This window comes from Elgaria multicarinata, chromosome 13 (assembly GCF_023053635.1).
Source record: "Elgaria multicarinata webbii isolate HBS135686 ecotype San Diego chromosome 13, rElgMul1.1.pri, whole genome shotgun sequence".
Lineage (NCBI taxonomy): Eukaryota > Metazoa > Chordata > Lepidosauria > Squamata > Anguidae > Elgaria > Elgaria multicarinata.
Genome location: NC_086183.1, coordinates 28,229,390 through 28,247,600, shown reverse-complemented (window position 1 = coordinate 28,247,600; position 18,211 = coordinate 28,229,390). Strand labels below are relative to the sequence as shown.

Sequence of the window (18,211 nt, the reverse complement as noted above, 5' to 3'; positions counted from 1 at the left end):
AACGAAACAGTATTGCTAGGGAAGATAAAAAAATGGGATTTACTAGTAGATATCAAATTCCTAGGTGAAACAGTTCTATATGCCTTTGCCATTGCTATTTGTTACTCTCACAAATGCTATTGGATGCTATAGAAATGTAATAAATAAATGATGGGAAATAGCTATTTAGAATTTTTTTTCTTTGTAAATAGTTCACTGGCAGAATTCACACTTGATGAAGAAGCAAGAGATATCTTGTCATCGATGTCCCTGCTGTGAGGTAGCTTTCACTTGCAAAGATTACCTCAGCCGACATATGAAATGGAAGCATTCTGGGTATGGAATACAGATGGAAGTATCACAAAGTGAACCAGCAGAGAAATCTGTATTCAAAACCAAAAGTTGTGCTTCCCACAATACTATGCTGCTGTGCCTAGTGCCAAGTTGTGTAAACAAGGGTAAAAATGAGGTGCCATTTTTAAAACACATAAATAAAAAGGCAGAGAATAAAAATCATGTTAGCAATGGAAAAAAGCTTTTCCACCTGGCCAGCCACAAGCGAACGCACACAGGAGAGAAGCCCTATTCATGTAGGGAGTGTGGGAAGAGCTTCAGCCAGTGTTCAGACCTGGCCAGACACAAGCGAACGCACACAGGAGAGAAGCCCTATTCATGTAGGGAGTGTGGGAAGAGCTTCAGCCAGTGTTCAGACCTGGCCAGACACAAGCGAACGCACACAGGAGAGAAGCCCTATTCATGTAGGGAGTGTGGGAAGAGCTTCAGCCAGTGTTCACACCTGGCCAGCCACAAGCGAACGCACACAGGAGAGAAGCCCTATTCATGTAGGGAGTGTGGGAGGAGCTTCAGCCGGTGTTCAACCCTGGCCAGCCACAAGCGAACGCACACAGGAGAGAAGCCCTATTCATGTAGGGAGTGTGGGAAGAGCTTCAGCCAGTGTTCACACCTGGCCAGCCACAAGCGAACGCACACAGGAGAGAAGCCCTATTCATGTAGGGAGTGTGGGAGGAGCTTCAGCCGGTGTTCAACCCTGGCCAGCCACAAGCGAACGCACACAGGAGAGAAGCCCTATTCATGTAGGGAGTGTGGGAAGAGCTTCAGCTGGTGTTCAGACCTGGCCAGCCACAAGCGAACGCACACAGGAGAGAAGCCCTATTCATGTAGGGAGTGTGGGAAGAGCTTCAGCCAGTTATCAAACCTGGCCAGCCACAAGCGAACGCACACAGGAGAGAAGCCCTATTCATGTAGGGAGTGTGGGAAGAGCTTCAGCCGGTGTTCACACGTGGCCAGCCACAAGCGAATGCACACAGAAAAGAAGCCACATTAGTGCATCATAATGAATAGATTTGCCCATCCTAACAGACTTTAGCTGTAGTTTTTTGGATTCCGCAACTTCAATATAGAAAACAACTGACCCTTGCGTTTGATCCATTTTCCATGAGCTGGAGCAAGGAGACTAGTCCATCCCAGTCTGCTATTCTGGCAGTTGCATCTCAAGTATGAATAAATGGACAGTGGCCATGGCTGAAGGCAGTATCACTGTTCATACTGCCTCACTCTCAGATCTCTTAAAACAAGAGGTTTGGATATGGTCCTTGTGACCCTAGGAGCAAGTTTTCATGTGGCACATCATGAAAACTTATTAGACAGTTTTCATCCGTATGGTTTTAAACATTATTAAAGCTGATGTCTTTACATTTAAGATGTGTATGGAGAATAAAGGTTAGCATTACGTCTTAAGGACCAATAGGAAAAAGCATAGGGAACCTTACTATGTATGGAGTTACCTGCTCTGATTAATTATGCAAGAATTGCAGTGTTCTCTACTGCCCTCTGATGCTTTGCTGTTGTCACTGGGTGCTTTTTTTTTTAACCCTTGGCAGGCCTGCTACATCTCTACAAGGTTCCTTCCAATTTACTTCCTCCCAAAATGAGTCAATGTTGCTATAATGAGGGTTGAGTTTTGAATTAAAGAAAAATATTCAAGCTAGACTCTGTCACTTCCATCTTTCAAGAAAATGTAAAATGGATGTAGGGGCCAGATAAAAAAAGGGGGGCAGGGCTTGCACCTTTATTATTGTAGAGAAGAGAGACTTACAAGCTACACCTGCTGAAATCCCCTCTTCTACAAAAGTAATAAAGGTGAAGGAATCCTGTCCTCTTTTGCATCTGGACACCCTATGTGTACAATAAACTTCATACTGCAGTAGGTTTTTGCACACTATGTAACTCTTGGTTATATCTCTGTGATTACAAATATTCTGAGCAGAGCTCTTCCACATTAATGTTCTCTTAATAAACTGTGTTTTTTCCTTCAAAAACTGGCTGCTGTTACTATAATGTGCAGGAACTACTCATAAATTAAGGAATAACTTTTGATGTAATTGTCATGATATGTTTGATCTATCTCTTACATTATTTTGAAACTATGGAACTAAGGGGCAAAGAACACATGGTATGTAAGCAGCATGTATAATAAGAGGCAAAGCAGCTTCGTGAAGGAACAATCTGAAATTGAAACAGTAGGGAAGATGAAGTGATTAACTCTCCCCCTGACCACTGTTTCTTCCAACCCACTCCACATGGAGTGGGGAGATAAGTATCCAGATGCCTGTTTTCTTTACAAACAAATGTATGGAAATGTGAAGGGGGGAAAGCATAGGGAGAAAATGGAGGTCACCACTCCTCCATTTCAAATTGCAGCTCTGCCAAAGCCCTTCTGCCCAGAAGCAGCAGCCATACAGATTTTTATTATGTACCTTTGCATGAAACACATACTTTAGCCCTAAACTCTCTCAAAACTGTTACATTTGCCAAATGATATGCTCCCATCTGCAAGCATAAGCAGAACAAAGTCAGTTTCATAAGATTCACATTACAGGAGGAGAATAGGATTGAGGCTGCAATGCTGTGAAAGGGGCAAGCATTTATCACCCACCCCTGAACCACTTTCCTGATGAAATAGTGGGAGTGGGTGGGCAGAGCTGATCTTGACCAGGGGCATGGTGTGTGGGGAGGGCAAAGTGCATGGGGAGGGCACTAGGTTGGGGAAGGGTGATATAAATGATGAAAATTGTAGGGTGAAATAATGTGAATATAACATACTTTCTACCTTGTGTCATAAACAATCACAAAGACATGGACTCCAAACCATGAAATTAATTTTGTCACTGTATTAACATTTCAGTTCACAAACATTAAAAACAAAGGACATTTAGGCTGTGGTTACATCAACAGGATTACAAATTGTCTCCTCCGAGAGAGATTAGATTAAGAGCCTGCCCCAGTTTCCAGGTACTGGTATAGTTCACCTACCTTTGTCCATCCGCTATAGTACATAGCTAGAGCTTTGTATGCTGCAGTAAGAAGAGAAGGCAAGCCTATTATTTAGGGAAATAAACAAGCCATGTAAAAGGCCTTGTCATTTCTATTTTGCCCCACAGAAGCCAAAACTAGGATACTTTTAGGATGCTTTTAGGACATTGTAACAGTGTATGCTATGTTTTTAATCGGTATTTTATGTGTTTTATGATTGCTGTTGTTCCCCACCTCGATCCAATCGGAGAGGCGGGTAAGAAATATATTATTATTATTATTATTATTATTATTATTATTATTATTATATTATTATTATTATTACTCATTGGTCCTCTTAATCCTAATCCATTCTTAACCACAAGTGAGGCTCATCAGCGCTACGTTTCATTAGCTTCGGCCTCTGAAGAAAGTGGAGACTTTAATAGTGGGCTTTATCCACTTATCATCAAACACTAACAGTGCTGTATCTTCTTATCATTCAAGAATATAAAAGCATACAAGTGTTAGATCAAAGATGAAGACAGATGTAATATTAAAATACAAGTTGCAGTAGTTTCTTCACCCACTGTAATTTCAGCTTTTTCCTGACTTTGCAATTTTCATGACAGACATAACAATCACAGACACTACCTAATCATTCAACACCATCCACAGCTGGGTTTTGCTACAAACCTTGAGAACAATTTTTTCCCCAGTGTTTAGCCCCAGAAAGGAAAAGATACATTTGTATTGAATACAATGAGAGCACTTCTAAACCGGTCTTGCTGCTCTCTTTTCACCCCAAATTTATATGGGAAGATAGAAGCAAACACAAGTTTTGAAGGAATTAATATTCCTTCAATATTAATTAATTAATATTAATTAATCTCTGAATATCATCGAGGGGAACATTTAGCATTATTTAGGTCTCAGAATCAGGGAGGAAAGCCTCCATTCCCAACATACTGGAGATCAAGTATGGAAAACAGAATGAGGAAATGTCTGGTGAAGATAGTACTAATCAAAATATTTTGCTTGGAAAACAAAAATGCCAGAAAAGTCCCGCTGTTATTTTATTTACTCTGTTATTAAAGCCAGATCTTAAACAATGCAGATCCAGTCAGTTCTCTTCAGCTTCATTATTGCATACCTGAAATATATATACAAAGTGTCAAGTGTCCAGGAAGCTGGAGAATACACAATTTCCACCCCACATTACTTATCTGCAGGATAAATCGAGGGAGAATATTCAAGAATCCAAAATGGCTGTTGACAGTAGGCTCCTGGGAAGTGAATATAGAACAAAGTCTTTTAAAAAAATAATAATCATGGTTTCTCTGGCTTCTCCAGCTGCAGATCAATAACTTTGACATTGCCTATATCCTGGTAGGTTGCTTGCAGCCCACGTGATATGTCTTCATACATGGAACACTCATCCAGATTCAGTCCCTAGGAAGGGGAAAACAAAAAAAGCTCATTATCTTGAACTTGATGGGGTATGAGAAGTTTTATTGAACTCAGTAGGGACATGGGAGTATATGGTGAGGATTGAATGGTGCACCACTTCGTACAGGCCTTAGGCCTTCTCCTGGGAAACGGGTCTAGAGTTTTCTAGAAACTGGCTAGAGCAAAATTGCATGGCCATGTTATGAACCAGCCTTGAGCTCCAAAGGTGGTCTATTTGTATAGTAAAAAAAAATTAAATTGTATTTTCCTTGACCATCTTTCCTATTTGGATCAATGAGCTTTCATTATTTTTAAATCTATAAACCTTTGGCAGAGATCCGCATTGCTACGGCTCACTCATTAAGGTTCTGGAGCAGATTTTAGAGTACACTGCAGCAGAAGTGGTCTGCTGGCTGGGGGTAAAATCCAGCATAAGTCCTACTTAGAGTAGACTAACTGAATCCCATTCATTCCAATGGGTCTACTCTAACTAGAATTTATGTTGATTTTAACCTGGGATTCCTGTTTCCACTGACATGAACACGTCACCACTTAATCTCCTTTGGCTAAAGGATTTGCATTCATTCCTTTGCACAGATGTCTCCTGGAGTTACCTCATACAGGTTCTCCTCTTCATAAGCCTTCTTCTTGGCCTGCAAGAGGCGCTCATTTTCCCATCTCTTCTGCAAAAAGAAGACAAGATTCCAACAGGGCTAGCCCAAAACATTTTGCTGTCTGTGGTGAACAATGTCAGGACCTGACTTCCCAGAGATGAGGCCCAATTCAGCCAAACCTTTTATTGTCATAATTCCAGTAAACAGGTTTATGCCTTACCGCTTCAATAAATATTCACAGGTAGCAGTTCAATACAAGACTTCGACAAGGTTCAGTTCATGAGCACCAAAACAAAACTCCAAGAAGTCCTGGATTAGGTTGGCAGAAGAAATCCCAATAAATTCAGAATCCAAAGTGGGGAAGCATTGCAGGTTATCCAAGCATTTTTTCTAGCTAAGTCCCTGGCTGAAATAAAGGAGAGTTGGCCACTAAAGATCAGTATTGATCTTTGATTGCTACACCTCATGGGATGCCTCTGTCCCGCCCACTTTAATTGAGAATACAGTAAAGGAGACACCCCTGAAAACACCCTTTCCTGCAGAGACCTAGGCCTTAGCTAGACCTAAGGTTTGTCCCGGGGTCATCCCTGTTCATGTAAATGACACACAGGGGATCCCAGGAGCAGGCAGAGACAACCCTGGGATGATCCCGGGATAAACCTTAGGTCTAGCTAAGGCTCTACTGCACTGTTCCCATGGAAAGCATCCCTGGTTGAGAAGCAGGGGCCTCTGTCAAGGTTAGGTCTCCCAGCTGTGGAAATGGGCTATAACAGGGTCCTGCGTCTCCCCCTCTCCTGGCTGGCAAGTTAGTAGGAAGCCTAGAAGAACTTCGTTAGGCAAAGAGCTGCAAATCTGATTTGGCCTTTGGCAAAGCTCCAAATGAGAAGCTTAAAACAGTTTGATTTATCCAACCAATTGCTTGCTAGGGCCTCCATAGGAAAGCAGATCACTCTTTAACATAAAAGTGTTAAAGCAAAAGCAGAACAAGATCTGGTGACTGGAAACTGTAGGCAGACATATTCAGAACAGGTCAAGTCATAGATATGTGTGTGTGCAAATGATGGGTGGAGGGTGGGGGGAAAGCTCACCCTGAACAGCAGAAAAAGGCCAGGACCAATGGCACAGATAAGTAGAAGGAAGCCCTCAGCTGTGATGATCTTATTTTTGATGGATTCATTCATATTCAGGAAGGAGATTGGGAGAGGTCCTAGAAGACAGCAAGAGAGAGGCTGTTCAATCCAGAAATCCCACAGCACCCATATTTCCCCCCATTCTATCACTTCCTTGCAATCCCATCTAAAAAGTACAGGGATATAGAAACAGCATGTGCTTTGCTCTAATTAAGGAGATCTCAGGTACATTGTTTTACACATCCAAGCCCCCAAATACGTATCACTCATAATCTAGAGTATTTGTTGAACTCAATTCTCATTGAAATCAACAAGTCTGATGCTGGTCCTAACTTATCCAATTGGTTTTGATGGCACTTATGCAACTAACTGTCTATGGATCTGTACCCTTGCTCCATGCTGCTCAGTAAGATTAGAATAGTAAGTGAAATTCACAAGTGGCACAGGGGTGTCTAGAATAGTAAGTGAAATTCACAAGTGGCACAGGGGTGTCTAGAAAAAAAGGACATCTCTCTGTCTGGGATTTCTCCTAAGAGAAATTAATGCAAGGCCAAAAAGCCTCCACCAAATGTTCTGCAATCACTTTCCGTCCATTTTAAAATGTCAGGCTATATATGTTGTGTGGGTTGACAAGCCAACAGCAATTTCATTCAGGAAATGAAAGTTTGAATTGTCAACATGTGGTGGCGGAGGATCATGTTTACAAAACCCTGTGCAAGGCACTGTCTGGCAAGAGTATGAACCTTGACTTGGCTTATGAAACTCACTGGATATCTACGGTTAGTCACGATCTCTTAACGAATCCTACCCTGCAATGTTGTTGTAAGAATAAAAGGTGTGGTAGGGGAGACCTAAACCTCTTGGAGGAAGAGGAATGAAATGTAATTAAATGTTATGTATCCATATCAGGGTAAATCCCTTGTAACCCAGAACTCACCTGTACCAGCCTCTGTTCTATATGAGCTCATCCTCAATACTACTCTACCAATCCTCCCAACCCTTTGGAAGGACAATCATCTTAAAGAATCAAGTCCAGGACCTATGCATAGGTATCCCCCACCTGGCCAGGGCAGTAGAAAATTCTCAGAGTTGAAATTCTAAACTGCTTCACTAGAAAGATGTCCACCATATTGTCTTCCTTCTACATCTGACACCAGGAATGCAAACATTTAGCTGAGTGGTAAGTTAACACTTGGTTACCACGTATTCCCCTCCCAAGGGACAAGATGAGTTATCACACCTCACCTGATCAAAAACCTGTCTTTCCCATTTAGCAGGGTAACAATTAGGGTGTTCATATGGAAAGGGGGACCGGGCTTCTGTATCTTTAACAGTTGTGTAGAAAAGGGAATTTAAGCAGGTCTTCTTTGAATGCATGCAGCCCCTGGTGAAATTCCCTTTTCATCACAACAGTGAAAGCGGCAGGAGCCCTGCCCTCTTTTGTATATTGCCACTCTAACTAAGGTTGCGATCTCAAACTAAGGCTGCAGTCACACTTACTCCGGACCCATAGGTATGTCCCACACGAATGCCATTGGGATTGGGATTCATCAATACGCACAACACAATAGTACATGCCAGAATCATTTGTTTTGGGATGATGGAAGGGGAGTTTTGACACCCTATGACCATTGTCCTCCTCCAGAATGTCGGGAGTGTTGACAACAACGCTAATGTTGCAGTTGGGAGAGCAAGATCTTCTCCAGGTGACCTTGGCCTGAGCTGGCCCTTCAAACCTGCACTCCAGAGCGGTAGACTCTCCTTCATAAATGAGGTGAGAGGCAGGTCCAGGTTCCACAGACACGGGAAATTGGTTATAGGGTGCTGGTGCAGGCAGCAATTTCGGAGAATCTGTCTTTTTCACAGTATCCGAAGCATTTACTACTATACCGACACTCTGATCTGTGACACTGGTTGGCTCTGCTGCAGCCATTGTTTTGTTTGTAACAGCCGTTGTTTCGTTTGTAACCATGGTCTTGGTTTCACAAATGTAACCTGGGGACAGAAGAAGGGAAAACGTTTGGTCTACAAAAGGTGTTCTCAGGTCTAGTCATTCTTAATGTAAAAACAGCTCTATCTCCCTGTGACAACTGAATCAGGTTGCCTGTCACTGCCTCTCAAAGATCAGATTCGTAGTTTGGGGGTACTCTTAGACCCATCTCTGTCGCTGGAGGCTCAAGTGGCCACGGCGACTTGGAGTGCCTTTTGCCAGCTTTGGCTGGTTCGCCAACTACGGCCTCTCCTGGACAGGGATAGCTTGGCCATGTTGGTACAGGCATTGGTAACCTCAAGACTGGATTACTGCAATGTGCTCTATGTGGGGCTACCCTTGAAGCTGCTCCGGAAGCTGGAGCTAGTGCAGAATGCTGCAGCTCGGCTGTTGTCTGGAGCTGCCCCTTTCCAGCATTTAACTTCTCTGTTGACGAAACTGCACTGGCTGCCTATTCGCTACCGGGCCAGGTTGAAGGTTCTTGTACTTGTGTACAAAGACCTAAACAACTTGGGACCAGGATACCTGAGAGAGCGCCTTCTCCCCTACCAAACTGCCCAGTCACTGAGATCGTTTGAGGGCATGCTCCTGGTGGTTGCACATGGACCCATTCTCTGATTGGAGTCCACCAGGGGAAGAGCCTTCAGCGTGGTGGCTCCCCTCCTGTGGAATTCCCTGCCTCTGGAGGTCAGGCAGGTGCCAACTTTGTACTCCTTTCGGCACCTCCTGAAAACATCATTATTCCAGGAAGCCTTTCCTTAATGTCCAGCCATGAGTCACTGTATTTGCTTCTTTTAAAATCTGTTTTAAGTGTTTTATTCTGCTTTTATTTTCATTTTATCTTGTACACCGCTCTGAAATTTTCAATGGGGAGTGGTATATAAATATTGTAAATAAATAAATAGGGTATGGCTTAGAATCCATCCCTATCCGACTCAGCAGCACCCTTGAAAACAAAGTACAAGTGGGATTAGACAGGTATCAAGAAACTAGTACATAGAGGCCTTCCCAGGTTCACTCCCGAGTATCGCTAGTTAAAACTATCTTAGGTACCAGCACTGAGAAAGAGATCTTTACTTGAGACAACTTGGAGAGCTGCTATCAGATAGAGTTGATAATCCTGAACTAAAGAGATCAATGGTCCAACTTGGTATAAGGTGAGTTCATATGTTCCATCCAATTTACACTAAAATCGTTACTAATGTTAACAGCCTTGAAGCTATGCAGTTTATTTATTCGTTTGTTTATTTACAAAACTTGTATACAGCTCCATATCTGAAACAGATCCCACAGTGGTGACCATAAAAGTTAAAACAGTAAAAGATACAAATATTAAAGCACCATTATTATACTAAAAAACACAGAATGCCAATACCCTATTTCTTCGATTCTAAGACGCACTTTTTCCCCAATATAAACATCTCTAAAAATGGGGTGCGTCTTAGAATCGCGGGTGTGTCTTAGGTTTTTTTTTTCCTGTTGGTGGTACTGAAATTAGTGTGTGTCTTACAATCGATGGCGTCTTACAATCGAAGAAATACGGTAAAAGTCTTGGCTGTCAGCCAAGGAATGCTTCCTGGAATAAGACTGTTTTGAGGAGGCACTGGTAACAACAGTGTTGGCTCCTGCCTGACCTCCAGGGACAGGGAGTTCCACAGGAAGGGGGCCACCACGCTGAAGGCTCTTCTCCTTTTACAGTAGCAATGGGTAGAAATTTAAGAGATTAAGTGGTCACCTGCTGAATTTCTCCATGCCAGGCTCAGGAATTTAAAAACAAAATAAAATTAAGACAGTCCACCTACTAACCCCACAATACGTATATATTATACCACCTTTCCAATAATAAGCTCTATAGTTCTCTTTCCACAGTTCCTTCCTTGCTGGTCAGACCATTGAACCACATCTCCACCCCACCCCCCAACATCCCTCAAGGGCATTACTCTGGTTTTAGTTCCTTTTTCCTGCCCCTGTTGACAGGAAACAGAAGGGAGATTTTTTTCTTTAAAGGGAACTTTGCAACCCACCTTTGTGAGGGTGCGTGCAGAAGCCCAGGGGGCTTACAGAATAGGGTGGAACCATATATAGCAGTCCTCTAGGAGATTACAGGTTTAAAAAAGGTGTTGGTTATTGGGAAGGAAGTGTGTGTGGGCATGAAGGCTTCACTGCCATGGAATAGGATATGGTGTCTTCTTGAAATCCAAATCTTGGCTAGCAAAATCTGACAAAAATGGGCAGCAGGTTTGATGACAAGTAAGACTTCAAAAAGAAGTTACTAGTGCAGAAACACAAACTACTAACCTGCTCTATGCATTTTAGTCATTTGAAGCCTATCAAAAGGAAAGTCGAAAAGGACTGCCTGCCTCCCAGTTTTCAAAAGCTTCCCTGCTTCGTCACCTAGAGGTAATGTCTACTTGCCAAGGGCGACCAAGTTAGCAGCTATATACAAATCTGCTCTAGGACAAGATCCTGGGAGTAAGTTCCTTTGAACTTGGTGGGATTTAATTCTGAGTAGTTAGGCACAGGATTGTGCCGTGAGACTGTAGCCTTTTCAACATTTATTCAGGAATAAACCCTGTTAATCTCAGTGGGTCTTACTTCTAAGTAAACACGCATAAGCTTAATTTGTATAGGATAGGGTTGAAAATCAACATTTTCAAAACAAAGGGATGTCTATGGAAATCTGTTGCTTAATTTTACCGTCCTACATTTGCACAAAAACACTTTACTAATCTGTTACGGAGGTCAAATAGACTCCAATTAAATTAATAGTGTTTTTTTCTTTAAAAAAAATCTCACTAATATTTGAGGGTGCCTTCAGATTAATGTAAAATGTGGAACTCTATTTAAAATCATTATTTATATTACAGGACAGTTGTGCAATGACGGTATTTGGTATGTGTGTATATCCTATACTGATTCCTATAGAGTCCTTCAGACCTCTGGTACCTTGCTTCTATACAAACCTCTTAGATGTATGAACTGAAATAGCTAAACTGCTGCTGCATCAACACAAAGTAGATACTGTGTCATTTTCACCATGTTGGGGTCACTTTGATCCCCAGGATTTTACACATTCAGGCTGCAATCCTATATCCACTTACCTGGGAATAAACCTCAATGAACTCAGTGGGACTTACTTCTGAGTAGATATGTATAGGACTGTGTTGTCAATGGGGCTATTCACACAACACACTAACCAACGCTCAGTGCTTGAGTGTGGGCTGTTTTGAACCATGAGTTGTTTGTTGAACTATGGGTTAGCGTGTTGTCTGAACACAGCATGTTTTCTGCAGGGTAGGTTATTGTGCTGTCTGAACACAGCCAGGGTGGTTTGTTAACTATGCAGTGTGGCTTGGTAACCCACCTGAACATCCCAACAATAAATCATGGGCTCTCAAGGTGGCTTGTTGGAGAAAAATAAGACACACTGCATGGTTAACAAGCCACCCTGGCCGAGTTCAGACAACACGATAACCCATGGTTCAACAAACAATCCATGGCTAGTGTGTTGTGTGAACAGCCTCAATGATTCGCTTCTCTATCCCACCCTAATTAGGGACTAACTGACCCCAGTGTATTTTTAGGATCCTTTTATTGAATGCCAATGCATAAAGCCTGAAATAGCATAGGTTAAGTAGGAAAGTCTTCTATATTTTAATATTCTTTTGGATAAATAAAAGTTCCAAAACAAGAGACACCCACCATGTTCAATGAAACTCTGATATTCTAGAACAAGGACATCTTTACTATAAGGTGTCAGGGGAGGTTGTAATTAAGGTTTTCAACTGAGTAAAGAACATTATGTTTAATGAAATTTGTCATATTATCAAAAACTGAATAAAAATGCCTTTGAGATACTGAAGAACTTAAGGAAGTGCTGTATGCTGTTTCAGACTATCTTTTTTTAGTATTGACTGAGAGCACACCTCCACACTTGTAGACACAAATCTTTCCTTTACCCTATCTGGAAATGCCAGGGACTTGGGGCCTTTGACATACAAAACACATGATGTGCTGCTGAGCTATAACAGCTCCCCAAAATGTAAAGCAATTTACATTTTAATTACAAGAAAAGCCCACGTTTTCGCTAGCAGTTTCTCTTTCATTCTCTGTCACAATAACTCAGCTTTCCCAAGCCTGGTACCCTCCAGATGTGTTGGGCCTTCAACACCCAGCATTCCCAGTCAGCACAGCCCCATGTGATTTTTAGTCTAAGGTGCTATAATGCCCCTGAAGAAGGCCTATGATAAAAAACGAGAGGCTGAAAGGCATCAAGCATTTTACCAATGAAGACCTCGTCCAGCATCCTGAGCCAATTCCTCATTCTTGGGTTCACCTGGACGCTTACCGGCTTTTGCACCTCTGGATGCTATAATGCATCAGAGCCAAGCCACCCTCAAAAAGGTGAATGTATTTGGTCGCTTAACTTACAGCCCCGCCTCTTAAAACTGGTCTCTGCTAAAGCGGTGTACAAGATAAAATGAAAATAAAAGCAGAATAAAACACTTAAAACAGATTTTAAAAGAAGCAAATACAGTGACTCATGGCTGGACATTAAGGAAAGGCTTCCTGGAATAATAATGTTTCAGGAGGCGCCGAAAGGAGTTCAAAGTTGGCGCCTGCCTGACCTCCAGAGGCAGGGAATTCCATAGGAGAGGAGCCACCACGCTGAAGGCTCTTCCCCTGGTGGACTCCAATCAGAGGATGGATCTATATGGGACCACCAGAAGCAGACCCTTGGATGACCCCAGGTTGGTAAGGGAGAAGAATTCAGCTGCAAAGCTCACATTTTAGACTTCATCTTATAAACAATAACCTGGAGTATGTCCAGTTGAATTCAATGTAGTTTACTTCTGAGTAGGCATGCTGCACATAGGATCACACTGTCTTACCTCTGGCACCCCCAGACCTATAGGTGGAGATGGCTTCACTGCTCCAGTGCCTTTACAAGAAACCTGACACAACTTAAACAGAAGCAGCTGATACTTTGCCTGATAACACTTTGCCTGTTGAACGGCTACCTGTCTGGCTGCTTCCAAAGCCCTGTACATTAGTGCTGTGTTTCTTTGGGTGTTTCCAGACACTGGGGGATGGGGGCTCCTGGTGCAACTCCACACCTTGGATAGCTCCTTTAGAGTTCTGACTGGTTCTGATTGAAACCCAGAGTGGATTTGTGGTCCATAACTTGGATAGCTCCTTTAGAGTTCTGACTGAAACCTAGAGCGGATTCGTAGCCCTGCTGACATCGGAGCCACCAGCCTGCATTGTCCGGAAGCACCCTAAATTCCAAAGATCTCCAGTGGTAGTTCTTACCTGAAAGAAGACTCAGGAGCAGCAGGGAACAGAGGTGATATGGGCCACCTTCCATCCTGCTACCGATGACTTCTTTGGACCCACACCACTTCAGCCACCTCGTCTTCAGCCTGCATGCAACCGTGGCTATCTCCACCGAACTCTGGGGTTGTATGTGTGTGTTTTACTTGTAGGCTAATATTCTTTTTGCCTCTTTTAGGCAGACACAAGGAGATGCGCCTGATTGCTCTCTTGCTCCACCCAACTGAGCTAATGAAGTTTGTTTTTTGTCGTTTTTGTCACACAGCAAAGCCTCAGTTTTCACTAGAAATTTCTCTCCCCCCCCCCCCCGTTAGAGCAGGAGGGTGTTCAGAGAGTCACCGCTTGATTCTGCAGAAAGCACATGCAAGAGTTTGGCCATGGCCCTAGCCCTCCAACCTTTTGCAGCTAAAAGCAGGGCTGTGTTTGTAACATCACTTCTCATATCAAGGATCTTGGCCGAAAGCTGCTTCATCCCAACCCTCCCCATTAGACATTGCTGAAGGCTCTTCTGCACTTGCAATAGATGAATTCATTTGTTCTAGTGTGCTCATTCCTCCTCTCGCACTGCAGAGAAAGCAAATTCCTATGGTATAAGCAGGAGTGTTAAACCTCTGGCCCTAAGCTGGCCCAGTTGGAGTACAAATCTGGCCCGTGGGGGGTTCTCCAGAGGGCCACGACACATCTCTTGGCTTTGGGGCAGTTTTTCCCTCCTATTCCATAAAGGAATGCCTCTGCTGAGGCTGTTACTGGCAGTACCGGCTGGTATTTGGGGGATTCTGCCCAAATACCCACCTGCCCACCACTGGAATATGACTGCCCTCCCCAGAATTCCTCTAAAACTGAATTTCGTCCTCAGGCTGAAAGAGGTTCAACAGTTCTGGTTTAAAGATATACATGGGAGTTTAAAGATATATGAGAGTCTTGTGTGCCACAGAGTGGTAAAGCAGCAGTTTCTGCAGCTGAAACTCTCCCCACAGCCTGAGTTCGATCCCAGCGGAAGCTGGTTTCAAGCAGCCAGCTTGGCTCGACTCAGCCTTCCATCCTCCCGAGGTCGGTAAAATGAGTACCCAGTTAACTGGGGGAAAGGTAATAACGGCCAGGGAAGGCAACGGCAAACCACCCTGCTATAAGGCCTGCCAAGAAAACATCAGCGAAAGCTGGCGTCCCTCCAAGAGTCAGTAATGACTCAGTGTTTGTACGAGAGGTTCCTTTCCTTCCTTAAAGATATACAAGACTGTCAATAGGTCAAAATAACCTTCAGCCACTGTAGTAGTGGAGATCAGTGGCTCCAATGTCAGTGGGGCACTGAATCCACTCCAGGATTCAGTCAGAATTCTAAAGGAGCTCTCCAAGGTGTGGAAGTGGAGGCTGCGATATCAGTGGGGTGGTGAATCCGCCCTGGGTTTCAGTCGGAACCAGTCAGGACTCTAAAGGAGCTTCTCCAAGGTGCGGGAGCTGAAAAGCTCATTGTATTTATCTCATTCACTGCTTTTAGACAGCATGGTGTGTATGCCTATATTTTAGTACAATTTGGGTGAATTTATGAATACATTTTGATTTAAATCAGCATTATTAGCCTTATAAGTAACTATATTAGCTCAGTAATCCAGTTTTTGTGGTCCTTTTTTTCCAAGGAATTAGGTAAACCAGCACAGTTACCAGGCTCTTGGGGGAATGAGGGGGAGCTTACGTCCATGGGATCAAAAGCCAGTCCTAGGGGCTGTTCACACAATACACTAACCGACACTCGATGGTTGAGTGTGGGTTGTTTTGAACTGTGGGTTGTTTATGGCTTAGCGTGTTGTCTGAATGCAGCATGTTTTCTGCAGGGTGGATTATTGTGTTGTCTGAACACAGCCCAAGTGGCTTCTTAACCATGCAGGGTGGCTTATTAATCATCCTGAATGACCCAACAACAAGCCATGGATCCTCAAGGTGCTTTGTTGAGAAAAATAAGCCATACTGCGTGGTTAACAAGGTACCCTGGCTGCATTCAGACAACACAATAACCCATGGTTCAACAAATAATCCACACTGAACCACTGAGCGTGGGTTAGTATGTTATGTGAACAGCCCCTTACTGGGTGTTCATTTACATGCATCTATGAGAGACAAGAAGGAACATAAACACACAGCTCAATCCTATGCATGCTTACTTGAAAGTAAGCCTCATTGTTTTCAACGGCACTTACTACCAGGAAAATATGTACAGAATATTTTCAGAGACTTAACTTTCAAAGATTTGTGGAGCTGAAATCAGAAGCATGGTGGTTCTCACAGTTCATATTAACAAAAATGTGGGAGACAAAATACATTGTTTTACCAGAAACAGGCACAGTGAGAAAACTGGGACCGTCCCTGTTGAGTGTATGACCTATTCCTAGCCACTGGTTAATCAACAGTCTGCATGTTGCAATCTCTTTCCCATCTTCCACTGCTAAAACTCCTAAAAATGTAACAGACATAGGAATTATTCCCCCCCATCCTTCTCACACAGTGAAAATGTCCCCTTTTACAACTGCCCTTACAGTTGCAAAATTCACCAACTTGATAACGGAAATCTGAATTTGTAGTTGAAAGGTTCCTTTTTTTTCTTGCTAATAGCTTGTGTCACACATTTGCTCTATTTTTGGTAGGGTCACAGTACAGGTGTGCATGGCTGATCAAATAATGCAAATTCCACATCACTTGATCACCAGACATCTAGTGTGAAATGAACAAGAACCCTAACCCCTTCCCAAATGTGCCTGAGAGTAGAACGTGGAAAGAAACAACAGAGAAAGTCTCCTGCATTGTAACTGGGGTCTGGGCCAGATCTACACATCGTTGCGAAGGCGCTTCTGTGCGCCTTTTTAAAAGACGTACCTAAAAGAAGCGCCTCTTTCTTTACTGTGAGCTAGGCAGCGCCGCCTGCGGAAGAATCTCTACCCCATTCAAAGATGCTGCTCGGGCCGCTTCCCCCTCACGTGTTCTTCCATTTGAATAATCCCCCCTCCCACCTGGCGGCTCTTCTGGCGCGTCCCGGCGGCGGCGGCTCCTCCTGCAAAACACTTTTCTCCCTCAGTGTGTTTGTATTTGTGTTTGCGTGCGCGTGTGCGAGCACACACCGAAGAGAGTCCCGGGGAGATGACACCGTGGGGGAGAGCGAGAGGCAGGAGCTGAACTCGTCCGCTGCGCGCACGCAAACGCAAATACAAACACACCGAAGGAGAAAAGTGTTTTGCAGGAGGAGCTGGCGGCGGCGGGACACATTCAAATGGAAGAACACGCGAGGGGGAAGCGGCCCGAGCAACGTCTTTGAATGGGGTAGAGATTCTTCCGCAGGCGGTGCTGCCTATCTCACAGTACACACAGTAAAGAAAGAGGCGCTTCTTTTAGGTACGTCTTTAAAAAAGGTGCACGGAAGCGCCTTCGCAACGACATGTAGATCTGGCCCAGGACAGGTGAGATCTGGCAAACAGAAGCACGGGATCAAATTCCAGTCCCACTGTTCCTGGATGGAACACCACTCAGGGCATACGACATCACAGGACTGCATTGCAGTAATCCAAACGAGAGGTTATCAGACCCCATGATATTGGTGACGCCAGGTTTTTGAGGGCTTTTGGGCAAGGCATTCTCAATGCGCCCCTCCCTGGGTAAGTCTACCTGCTCACCATTGTCACCTGCTTGCAGACCGCGATATCTCCTGCTCCTCATTCTTAGCACCATTGTTTTCTGGGCCAAAGCGAGAGGCAGGAGAAGAAGCTAAGATTTAACTACAACTGGCACTGTGATCCTAAACACATTTCTTTGAAAATAAAACCTCAACAATTTTGCTACAACTTTATATCCCAGTGGGTTGGGGGACTGAAATCTTGGCAATCAAGTTGTGTAATGGCCACATTTCATCAGCAGAGGGAGACGGCTACTACTCAAACTGCTTCCTACACAATGTTGCTGGGCAGAAAACAGGGCAGACTTGGCTGGGAGCCGTGTGGCTACAGACCAGTGGATTCAGATTGGACAGCAGTTAGAAAAAGAAGAACGGTGGAAATGCTCAGATCCCAATAATGAATTCTGTCTCTTTTCTTCACAGATGTTTTCATGCATGCATCCAAATTTTGGCCTGATCAGCAAGTAAATAAATACCCGGCCATTTTGGTGTGACCCACCTAGGAAGGAAGTTACAGGATGTTCTTTTGGACTGACCCACTGCATTCATTTACCACTGATGCCCATGTTCGTATAGATGAGGCAATGCCACTGCGATAAATTATTTTGACTGTTACTACTACATAAAAGCCCTGTTGGATCAGACCGAAGTTCCATATGCCATAGCATCCTGCCTCCCACAAATGTCTCTGGAAATGAAGCTAAGCAGTCTCTCCTGCTGTTGCTCCTCTGCAAGCAGTTTTCAGCTT

The 18,211-nt window shown here is 43.7% G+C and overlaps 2 protein-coding genes across 2 annotated transcripts in view; one reads left to right on the top strand and one right to left on the bottom strand.

Moving 5' to 3' along the window:
• The window catches only part of LOC134407799 (histone-lysine N-methyltransferase PRDM9-like), a 31,490-nt gene extending 30,166 nt beyond the window's left edge, over positions 1-1,324 (top strand). The window contains exon 7 of the mRNA XM_063139745.1: positions 479-1,324. Coding sequence (XP_062995815.1) covers positions 479-1,324 — 846 coding nt within the window. The remainder of the gene's footprint in view (positions 1-478) is intronic.
• Positions 1,325-3,641: 2,317 nt separating this feature from the next.
• CD79A (CD79a molecule) lies at positions 3,642-13,917 on the bottom strand. The gene is made up of 5 exons (XM_063139992.1): positions 13,788-13,917; positions 7,985-8,479; positions 6,443-6,561; positions 5,355-5,423; positions 3,642-4,743 (listed from the first exon to the last, which is right to left on the bottom strand). Exons 1-5 carry the CDS (start codon positions 13,840-13,842, stop codon positions 4,621-4,623), a joined length of 861 nt encoding a protein of 286 aa, XP_062996062.1. The 5' UTR covers positions 13,843-13,917; the 3' UTR covers positions 3,642-4,620.
• Positions 13,918-18,211: the final 4,294 nt, after the last annotated feature.

Coding starts and splice junctions, on each gene's coding strand:
- CD79A (XM_063139992.1), bottom strand. CDS start 13,842: ATGGAAGGTGGCCCATATCACCTCTGTTCCCTGCTGCTCCTGAGTCTT. Junction 5,424..6,442: donor GCCTTTTTCTGCTGTTCAGG/GTGAGCTTTCCC, acceptor TTCTTTTTGCAG/AAGAGATGGGAAAATGAGCG. Junction 4,744..5,354: donor AAGAGGAGAACCTGTATGAG/GTAACTCCAGGA, acceptor TCCCCTTCCTAG/GGACTGAATCTGGATGAGTG.